This window comes from Corythoichthys intestinalis, chromosome 5 (assembly GCF_030265065.1).
Source record: "Corythoichthys intestinalis isolate RoL2023-P3 chromosome 5, ASM3026506v1, whole genome shotgun sequence".
NCBI lineage: Eukaryota > Metazoa > Chordata > Actinopteri > Syngnathiformes > Syngnathidae > Corythoichthys > Corythoichthys intestinalis.
Window position 1 is genome coordinate 58,842,126 of NC_080399.1, and position 11,553 is coordinate 58,853,678.

General features: G+C 36.2%; 1 protein-coding gene across 1 annotated transcript; it reads left to right on the plus strand.

Annotated features, from left to right (window-relative positions):
- Positions 1-2,446: 2,446 nt before the first annotated feature.
- LOC130916727 (olfactomedin-like) lies at positions 2,447-11,092 on the plus strand. The gene is made up of 5 exons (XM_057837655.1): positions 2,447-2,630; positions 3,400-3,558; positions 3,676-3,888; positions 6,744-6,876; positions 9,877-11,092. Exons 1-5 carry the CDS (start codon positions 2,598-2,600, stop codon positions 10,719-10,721), a joined length of 1,383 nt encoding a protein of 460 aa, XP_057693638.1. The 5' UTR covers positions 2,447-2,597; the 3' UTR covers positions 10,722-11,092.
- The last annotated feature ends 461 nt before the right edge of the window (positions 11,093-11,553 follow it).

Consider the following 11,553-nt stretch of genomic DNA (forward strand, 5'->3'; position numbering starts at 1 on the left):
TGCCTGTATGCTACATAATATGTGCACTGGACCTGCAGAGATCTGCGAAGACCATCTATGTGGCAGGAGGATGAGAACTGCTAAATTATCCAATGGTCACATCATTATCATACGTGTCTTGGTCAAAATACACATATGTTATTTTCTATTTGCACTAACTGAAACACTGTGATTTTTCTTTTTTTTGGGGGGGGGGAGAAAAATATCATACATTAAAGATCTGAGTTGGTTGAAATGCAACAACAGAGACAGTTTGTGGATGAAAATCTTTTGTTTATTAGAGGTATGCAATGTAAGAATACATACACTGAACGCTATGTGAATGTGAAAGCCTTTGCTTCAATAAAGTTATACTTGAAGATTAATTCAAAACAAAAAAGTAGACCGCAATGTCATGGTAAGCCGTGACTGTGCATTTCTTCAAACTATACAAGTTCTATTATTAGAAAAACAATTATCTATTAAATAACAATAATGTAAAAATGTACAAATGAAAGCATGTACAGTGTGAACTCCAAAAACTAACACAGACTCCAACTAAATTTTAATGTTTGCTAAGGTATTCTCTCATTAGAGATTCAAAAGATACCCAAGATGCTCTTATTTCTCCGAGAAATTCCTCATATCTCTGCTGACTAGCGACCTCTGACTCTTGGAGTACTTCCATGAGTGAGTATTTCTGTGGCCTTTGCCTCTGTCTAGGTGTACTCACTGAGATTCCCTGAGGAGATGGGCTGGACTGGCTGGCTGTAGCTAAACTGTACCCCTTCATTAACCACATCAGGCCTGTTAATCTCAATTCCCTCTGATGTTCCTACAACTGGGAACTCAACATCATGATTTTATCCCAACAGACCTTCCATTTCACAAAAAAATTTGAAGCGCATGGTTCCCCTGCCTGTGCTACTGTTATTATCTCTTATTTTCTTGTAGGCATCCACTAAGGTGTTCCATTTTCAGTTCACTTTGTCTGGGTCAAATACCTGGCCAAAGTGGTCCAAAAGCTGGCTAGCCATTGTCATTCCACATTTGCTTTTTGGACCCTTTGCCTTTCCTGATCCTACTATTCAGTTCTGCCAGATTTTGAGGGAGTCCACTCCCAACTGCTTCAAGTTGGCGCATCATTAAATCGATTAAAAGCAGAGTCTGATCCCTAGTAAAGCCATCATTGGCTTGTGTCTGTGATGATGCACTAGATGAACTGCTGGAAGCTGCCTCCTCCATACTCTCCCTGCTGTCATCTTGCCCTCTCTCTGTCAGGAATTGGAAATATTGTAAAATTCAGAATTACATCTGTAGGTATCAATGTTGTGTTTCTGATATGTACACTGAGAGGTGGCAAGACTGGTCCACTGATACTAACTAACCTAGAAGGATAACTTGTACCCCAACTGTCAGGCCTTGATCGAGAAAGTAGGAGCTCGGGTTCCCTGCTAGCTGGTAGAGAGTTGCCGTCATTCGAAGAGTTCTCCCCTCATCGAGGAACGCATTCATATCATCATCTAAATACACTAAAAGATAACATTTAATTAATGGACACATCAAAATGTCATTCCAGTGAAAATGCATCAGATTACAAACTGTTATTACATTCAATTGTATTTACTATGCATGTGTTGGATATATACATATAAAATACAGTTTTAATACTGTATCAAAACTGCAGTAGCCATATGTAACTTAACTGCCAAATATATATATTTGTAAGGTGTGATATATACACTTTATTTTTTCCTATAAATAAAGGAATATCCTATTTAACATTTCGAACAAATCCTCGAATGACTTCATGCAAACAGATAGCAGCATATCTTGACGCAAAGTCAATAAAAATCATATTGTGTTACGTGAAGTTGTGTTCAATGACTACATTTATTTAATAATAAATAGATACAGATGAATATATTTTTATAATCGTGTAAATTATGTTTTACCATTCACGGTCTGTTGTGTTTCCACGGGCATCGCCATTTTGTCCAGTGACGTCAGATTGAAACAACTTGGAGAACTTTTTCCTCAGTTAGAATATGCATTTTTGATATATTTGGTTTAACGAGTAAAACAATGTTAATTTTTGTTTACCTGCAATTAAATCACGTTCTTTTCCAGAGATAAAGAAAAATAAGATCAAACATTGATATGTGAATATTTCTTAATAAAGAACTTAATATTTAATGGGGTGTCCTAATATTTTCAGTATATTACATGAAAATGAGACTCATGAGGATTGCTGTGGTACTACTGTTGTCATTCATCAACTTTTTAATTCTAGCTTCCTACCTTGATTTCAACAGGCAAAGTTCATGACCCCTGAGCTGATGGTGAGGCACTGATTGAGTAACACAAACCGTCCATGAGAACTTCATGAATTATTTCCCAATTTAAGAATCTGTTAATACAACAACTATGATGAAATAATGTATTTTTCCCCTTTTCAACTTTCACATCTCATTTTTGTTGTGCTGAATCAGTGGGAAATAAAAACCAAATTTGGTCGAGTACAACCAGGTGCACCCATGAGATGTGGGAGGAAGTGTTGAACGCTCATCGTCACAGTTAATGTCCAAGTTCACGCTTCCAATATTTCAGTCGTCAACATGCTGCTTCTGCTACTCCTGCTGGCATCAACTGTGAGTAAATTAAAGTATTTATTTATTTGAATTGTACCACTTTTAAAATTAATTTGGCTGCTAAAATGTGTGATAATAAAGGTCAAATATTTTCGGGGGATTCAAAAAAATTGAGACTAACACTATTAATTGATTCTATTTTGAATCAAATATGCTGTAGGGATTTGGTATTTTGCATAACGTTAGTGGGGATTTGATATGCAGCCATGCACTAACCAGTGTTATAGTGCTCATTTCTTTGGATTAAAAATCATAATAATCTGTTTTGGGGTAAGTTCCAAGACAACACCTAGGATTCCGTCAGTTACATCCTTCACACATCTCCAAAAAGCATGCAACTTCGGGCAGTCCCAAAATATATGAGTCTGGTCACGAATCAACCCACAGTCCCTCCACCACTTTTTTACATTTAGATCATTTACAAATTAAGAGACAGCCAGGGGAGAGAACCTTGTTTTTGTCTTCCAATCAAACTCTTTCCATGTGCTGCTATTAATCCCTTTATGGCAACCAATACACATTTTCCTCCATTCCGAATCCTCAATTACAACATTCATCTCAAGCTCCCACTTGTTTTTTATATAGAAAGTATTATCTACTATATCCATCAATAGATTTCTATATAGATGAGAGACATGTTTCTTGGTGGGCAATTTGTTTTTGATTATATTGCTGAAATATGTTCCCAAATTTGATGGCACTAATTTAATGTCTGTGTTTTAATACATCAAGACCTTTTGTGTACCATTGTTTGCTTTATGTTTGGCAGGGCAACTGCCAGGTCCAACATGTGTCGGGTTACAAAAAAAATGGCTCATGTGCGTGTGAGGTGAACACCACCGCGTGGTTGTTCCCTGCTAAAACGTATGAAGCCACACTTCAACATATTGAAACCTGTGAGGATTCCCTTAAAAGGCTACAAGAACAGGTAAAGCTAAAACACCTTTCATCTGTCCGACAGAAGCACAATTTTTAATTTTCACGTATGTTTACATCCATATTTATGATTCATGTCAAGTCAATAAGTTACTCTACCCCCGATTAGGTTCATCTGTCAAAGCAGCGTCTTCCTGACATCTATGCAGTGGTCGACAATATAACACGACGACTGGAGCCTTTCCAGTACCTACATTATAGGGGCGTCTATTCTGCCTTAGCTCTTCGTCAGTTAGGTGAAGAGCTCAGCAAGCTGGAGACAAACATTGACAGTCTGTCTTTTCAAGGGAACAACGATGAAACAACAAAACTCTCAAAAGAGGTGTGTCACCTGCTGGCAATTTTTACTTTGTTACAGAGAAGCAAATATATGAAATATAAAACTCAAATAATTCAAAGATTGAACGGTCAAGTACACACTGCTGGCCAAAAGTATTGGCACCCCTACAATTCTGTCAGATATTAATGCTCAATTTCTCCCCCAAAAATGATTGCAATTACAAATGCTTTGGTAGTAATATCTTCATTTATTTTGCTTGCAATGAAAAAAACACAAAAGAGAACGGGGAAAAAAATATGAAATCATTATCATTTTACTAGGGCTGTCAAAATTATTGCGTTAACGGGCGGTAATTAATTTTTTAAATTAATCACGTTAAAATATTTGACGCATTTAACGCACATGCCCCGCTCAAACAGACTAAAATGACAGCAGTGTCATGTCAACTTGTTACTTGTGTTTTGTCGCCCTCTGCTGGTGCTTGGGTGTGACTGATTTTATGGGTTTCAGCACCATGAGCATTGTGTAATTATTGACATCAACAATGGCGAGCTACTAGTTTATTTATTGATTGAACATTTTACAAATTTTATTAAGAGGGGTTTTAATATAAAGTTTCGTTGAAAGATAAATGTTAGTACAAGTTAAGAACTACAAGTCTTTCTATCCATGGATCGCTTTAACAGAATGTTAATGTCATCTTGTTGATTTAATTTTATAACAAACAAATACAGTATTATGTACAGTATGTTGAATGTTTATATCCGTCTTGTGTCTTATCTTTCCATTCCAGCAATAATTTACAGAAAAATATGGCATATTTTATAGATGGTTTGAATTGCGAATAATTACGATTAATTAATTTTTAAGCTGTGATTAACTCGAGTAAGCATTTTAATCGTTTGACAGCCCTAGAAAAAACACAAAAGAGAATTTAAAAAAAAAAAAAAAAAATCATTATCATTTTGCACAAAACTCCAAAAATGGGCCGGACAAAAGTATTGGCACCCTCAGCCTAATACTTGGTAGCACAACCTTTGGACAAAATAACTGCAAACACCTGCTTCTGGTATCAATCAATGAGTTTCTTACAATGCTATGCTGGATTTTTAGACCATTCTTCTTTGGCCAAATGCTCCAGGTCTCTGAGATTTGAAGTGTGCCTTCTCCAAACTGCCATTTTCAGATCTCTCCAAAGGTGTTCTATTGGATTCAGGTCTGGACTTTAGAAGTCTCCAGTGTTTTCCCTCAAACCATTTTCTAGTGCTTTTTGAAGTGTGTTTTGGGCCATTGTCTTGCTAGAAGACCCATGACCTCTGAGGCCCTACATGATGCTGCAAAATTTGATGGTAATTTTCAGACTTCATAATGCCATGCACACGGTCAAGCAGTCCAGTGCCAGAGGCAGCAAAGCAACCCCAAAACATCAGGGAACCTCCACCATGTTTGACTGTAGGGACCGTGTTCTGTTCTTTGAAGACCTCATTTTTTTCCCCAGTACAGGTTGACCCTGTTGTACCTTCAGACTGCAGGACAGCTTGAACTTGTTTGGATGTTAGTCGAGGTTCTTTATCCACCATTCGCACAATCTTTCGTTGAACTCTCTCGTTTATTTTTCTTTTCCGTCCACATCTAGGAAGGTTAGCCACAGTGCCATGGGCTTTACACTTATTGATGACACTGCGCACGCTAGACACAGGAACATTCCGGTCTTTGGAGATGGGCTTGTAGCCTTGATTGCCCATGCTTCCTCACAATTTTGCTTCTCAAGTCTTCAGACAGTTCTTTGGTCTTCTTTCTTTTCTCCATGCTCAATGTAGTACACACAAGGACACGAGACAGAGGTGGAGTCAACGTTAATCAATTTTAACTGGCTGCAAGTGCGATTTAGTTATTGCCACCACCTGCCACAGGTAAGTAACAGGTGCTGGTAAGTACACAAATTAGAGAAGCATCAAAGGCTGCCAATACTTTTGTCTGGCCCATTTTTGGAGTGTTGCGTAAAATGTAGGGCTGTCAAACGATTAAAAATTTTAATCGCGTTAATCACAGCTTAAAAATTAATTAATCGTAAATAATCATAATTCAAACCATCTCTAAAATATGCCATATTTTTCTGTAAATTGTTGTTGGAATGGAAAGATAAGACAAGACGGATATATACATTCAACATACTGTACATAAGTACTGTATTTGTTTATTATAACAATAAATCAACAAGATGGCATTAACATTATTAACATTCTGTTAAAGCCATCCATGGATAGAAAGACTTGTAGTTCTTAAAAGATAAATGTTAGTTCAAGTTATAGAAATTTTATATTAAAATGTTAGTTCAAGTTATAGAAATTTTATATTAAAACCCCTCTTAATGTTTTTGTTTTAATAAAATTTGTAAAATTTTCAATCAAAAAATAAACTAGTAGCTCACCATTGTTGATGTCAATAATTACACAATGCTCATGGTGCTGAAACCCATAAAATCAGTCGCACCAAAGCGCCAGCAGAGGGCGACAAAACACCCAAAAACACAAGTAACAAGTGGAGATGACACTGTTGTCATTTTAATCTGTTTGAGCAGGGCATGTGCGTTAAATGCGTCAAATATTTTTGCGTGATTAATTTAAAAAATTAATTACCGCCTGGCAACGCGATAATTTTGACAGCCCTAGTTTTTTCATTGCAAGCAAAATAAATGAAGATAATACTACCAAAGCACTTGTAATTGCAATCATTTTCTGGGAGAAATTAATCATTATCTTACAGAATCATAGGGGTGCCAATACTTTTGGCCAGCAGTGTATATAATTTGTAAAGTTTATCGAGCTTTTAAATGCTCAAATTTGACCCAAATATAATAGTATATACTGCATAATTGAACCACTCTTTCACTATAGGTCCAAAAACTGAAAAGTGATGTTGAAAGAATGCAACGGGCAAACACAGGCAATATGAAAAGTGTTAGAGAGAGACTCCGCTACCTGAAAAACAGTGTCGAGTCATGCCTGTCGATCCCCAGAGACTTCAAAGGTATTTTTTTTAGGTTGTCATTTTCAGAGGTGGGTAGTAACTAGTAACACGTTACATTTACTTGAGTAACTGTTTGAGAAAAATGTACTTCTAAAAATAATTTTACCATGCCATACTTTTACCTGAGAGAAACGCACTAGAGTCCTTACATTTTTCCTCTTTATTCTATATACAGTGGTACCTGTACGTACGAATTTAATTCGTTCCAGGACCTTGTTTGTAAGTCGAAATGGTCGTATGTTGAGCAGGATTTTCCCATAAGAATACATTACAATTCCATTATCTTGTTACCCAGCCCGAAAATCTCCTCTAAATTCTTAAAAAAATACTGATGTTACTATTTCAAATATCAATTACAATGGGCAAAACAAATAAATTAAATTATTAGTCACGACACATGTTTACATTGGAAAAAATCCCGTTGCACACCAAAAACGAAAATGTTCAAAATTACTTTCTGTACAGTATACTTAATTATAAAGTAATTTTCTTTTTAAATTTATTTATTTATTTAATTTTTTTATTCAATTGTGGGATGGCCCCCTACTTGAAGGTGTATAATTGTAATTCACTTAATAATGGTAGGATTAATAATATCCTAACAACATGGGAAGACTAAATTATTACTTAATTATTACTAAATTAACTAAATCTAAATTGCCGATATAATTGAAGTTATTATATAATGCAAATAAGTACAGGTACACGATAATTATTGGTCCGATAATAGGAATTATGACATCATCCCAATAAATCCAATAACATTTTTAATAGGACCAATAATATACGTATAACATTTTTGGCATGGTGTTGGCAGATTGGGATGTGTGCATTCATTTCCAGTCCTGTTTTGCCGCTACAACATATCAGTGACTGTGTGATGTTTGGGAAGAGGGAGTTTTACAACAAATCGAGCGCTCCCTTTCTGTGACGTAACGCTTCAGTGATAGCAATGTGCAGCACGGCTGGATAGTAAACAACAAGCATGGCGTCGGTTGTGTGGGATTTTTTTTTTTTTAATTGTCGGTGGAGAACACTTCACTTGCAATTTGTAACACATGCAAAGCCCAAGTTCCCCATGGAGGGGAAAAGTTGTCGAGCTACAACACATCTTAATAAGCCACTTAAAGGGCAAGAAAGGTAGTAGTTGATCATTTTCTTAACACCCTGTATTCTTTCCCAACGCAGAGAAGATATATCAATTGGTGCCCCAACACACAGTCATGGTTGCACTTCCCATCATGCATTTGGGCAGAACAGTTAAATGGCTGCAGTATCATTTACTCAAAGCTCAACAAATACACTAGATGGCAATATTTAGTCACAATATACAAAGTCTTTCTATCCGTGGATCCCTCTCACAGAAAGAATGTTAATAATGTAAATGCCATTTTGAGGATTTATTGTCATAATAAACAAATACAGTACTTATGTACTGTACGTTGAATGTATATATTCGTCCGAGTTTTATTCATTTTTTTCTTAATGCATTGCCAAAATGTATATGATCGGGAAAAATTATCGGGAATGATTGGAATTGAATCGGGAGCAAAAAAAAAAGCAATCGGATCGGGAAACATCGAGATCGGCAGATACTCAAACTAAAATGATTGGGATCAGGTCGGGAGCAAAAAAACATGATCGGATTAACCCTATGAGGAATGCGCTTTCACTTAATTTATTACTTGTTTCAGTGTCATAGTTATTTACTTTTGGATACTGTGAAGAGTCTTAATGCACTTTTTGTTTCAGGTAAATTTATCAACATTTACCTGTAAGTATTTCTTTACTTGAATCCTAGCCTTGGCTTATGCGAAGTTTTGTTACTGTTCTATAGGCCTTATTTTTCTATCATTGAGTGATGAACCTTACTATGCCAATTAGCAAATGTTTGCATTTTAAAGTGTTATTTTTACAAGTTATTGAGAGGCCTTTTGGTTATTGATAGGCTTGCTGTCCTATAATTGCCCGGTTAAGATGTTTAATGGATCAAGACCACAACAGTCTCCTCTCCTCTAGCACCAAATGTTTTTATCTGATGACAAAGCACAATGCCTGTTGGGTTTATGTTTTAGTTCAGTGGTCATTGTTTAGGAATACCTGTTCAATGACATTGACTAATTGATTGTGATTGACTCAAATTATATTCATTTGAAAAAATAAATGTTGCCACTTTATTTGTCGAGACTGTTCTTGTCTTTGTTTTGTTCGTTATAATAATGTTCATGTCATCATGAAAAATCTGGTTAGGTCAAAGGCAAATCTATGTTGAATCCACCACTAGTTTTTTTTTTAACCTCCAGGGGTTCAAAAACTGAATATACATTCAAAAATTATGTATTTATTATCGGTTATCGATATCGGCTTTGAGGAGCAGGAAGTTATCGATATCAGTATCGTTTTCAAAAAATGGATATCGTGCACACCTACAAATAAGGTTGCTTAAAAGTTGGTGGGGACAACTTGAGCATCCTGAAAAGTTGGTCGTGTTATGTCCCTATAGGCTATACGCGCTTGTAACGAAGGTACTTCAGTACTGGAAGCTCACAATAAATAAGTTAATGTAATCAGATTCATTCTAGTTAATTTGAGTACTGCAAACAAACAATTTACTATGATCCAATTATTAAGGTTAATTGATTTTAGTTGATTTTGTTTTTCTCAGCACGTTATATATACTATTGTTTATTTTTTTCCCCCACACATTGTAAGCAGTTACTCATTACTTGAGTATTCTTTTCAATGAATACTTTTTAAATTGTACTTCAGTAGATTATTTTTGGGATGACTACTTTTACTTCCATTACTTCAAAATAATGTTACTCAACTATTACTTGAGTAAAAGAAATGAACTATTCTACCCACCTCTGGTCATTTTTGAAGTTCATATTCATTGGCATGTTATGGACAAGTCATCTTTGTGTAGTCCTTAGTTTTATGTCTCACTTAAAGCAGGTTGCAATATGATTTTAACACTCATGACATTTTTTGGTTTTCTAGGTCAGCAAATGTATTGCCTCAAGGGTCTAATCACCAACGTCAGTGCACCGGTCACAACAAAAATCAGTCCATTTGGTAAAAACTATATCTCTGGCTCATGGGGACAACAAGCTATGATGGACAGTGACGGTCTAGAATACAGATTCTGGATTCAGCCTTTGCTCCACGGCCACACCTCAGGCAATAGTCTTCGAGTTTACCAATCTTATGCAGATTTTATGGCTTCTGCTAACCACAAAGATTTTATTATAGTTCCATCCCACGTCCACGCTAATTCTGTAGAAGGCCCTAGTGCTGTCCTGTATGGAAAAGGTCTGTATTATCACTGTTACGGCTCTGCAGATGTTTGTCGCTATGATCTTGACAACAAGGCTGTCGCAAGAGTCACACTTCCCGGAATCGGAAAGGAATACAGAAAGTTCCCTTACTGTTACTTTGAGTGCCGGGCCAATAGTGATGTGGACGTGGAGGTAGATGAGACGGGGCTATGGGCCATATATGCCACAGTAGGTAGCCACGGTAATATAGTGGTAAGTAGATTGTCTTGGGACGATGAAACCGAAACACTCAATGTCACACGGACATGGGAAACGAGGCTGTTTAAGAAGGCAACAACCAATGCGTTCATGGTTTGTGGTGTGTTGTATGCAACTCGCTTTTTGGATGATTACAATGAAGAGGTGTTCTATGCCTTTGATACAGAAACAGGCAGAGAGGACAACACGCTTACGGTGCGGCTGCAGAAGATTGGAAAAGGAGTTGCCAGTCTGGGTTACAATCCAGTTAACAGGCAGCTCTACATGTACAACGATGGGTATCTTCTAGCTTACAAAACCCACTTCTGAAATGTTATGTACTCTATTAAAAAAAGAAAGTTCCTTTCAATTGAGAAGTCTCATTTCAGGACACACAATTAATTACTAACACATGCTTATGCAGTAATAAAATCATAATTACAGTAATTTTTTGAATGTCGAACAAATTACCAAGTTAAACAAACTAGGTACAGCAGTTAACAAGTGTACTTTCTTTTTGTATAATGATGTATTTCTCCACATCCACAGGTCCCTCCACCCTCATAAATGGAGTTTTGTGACAAGTTATTGAAATAATGTTTTTGTTTTTTTCTAAAGATATAAATTTGTGAACTGATGCACAGCATTCTGTATTCCGATCTCCACAAATAAAATCACAAATGCCATTTGCTAACAACGTAGTAGATTGAAGATTGGGCTGTATCTTTTGTTGTTTTTTAACTAAAAAAATACGAAATAAAATTGTCTTTATCATAACTTTTTTCCAAATGTTATGACATGCATTGGATTTGTTTTGGGCGGAAATGTGTCGGGCCGAAAAGATTTATGATAGGAAAACCCTAGACTAGATTTATCTTGGACTAATTTAAGAGGAATGGCATTGGGATGGAAGCCTTTGTGAGCACTGATAGATATGAGTACCCGTATGGAAAAGAAATAGAAAAACATGTAAGAATTTGCATCGATTCCAGTGATAAATCTTTACAAGTCTCATACTAGGATTTACTTTTGAAAGTGGCCACTTTCGCATAATTTTCATGCAAAATAGTTAAAGAATTTGGATATGAAACAAGTAAAAATAATGTACTGTAGTCTAAAAGGAAAGTAATATGGCAAATTCACCATGGCAGGGCTCCAGACT

Bases quoted from the DNA above. Each gene is read 5' to 3' on its own strand.
- LOC130916727 (XM_057837655.1), top strand. From the start codon at position 2,598: ATGCTGCTTCTGCTACTCCTGCTGGCATCAACT. The intron at 2,631-3,399 runs GTGAGTAAATTA...TATGTTTGGCAG, and splicing joins TACTCCTGCTGGCATCAACT to GGCAACTGCCAGGTCCAACA. The intron at 3,559-3,675 runs GTAAAGCTAAAA...ACCCCCGATTAG, and splicing joins TTAAAAGGCTACAAGAACAG to GTTCATCTGTCAAAGCAGCG.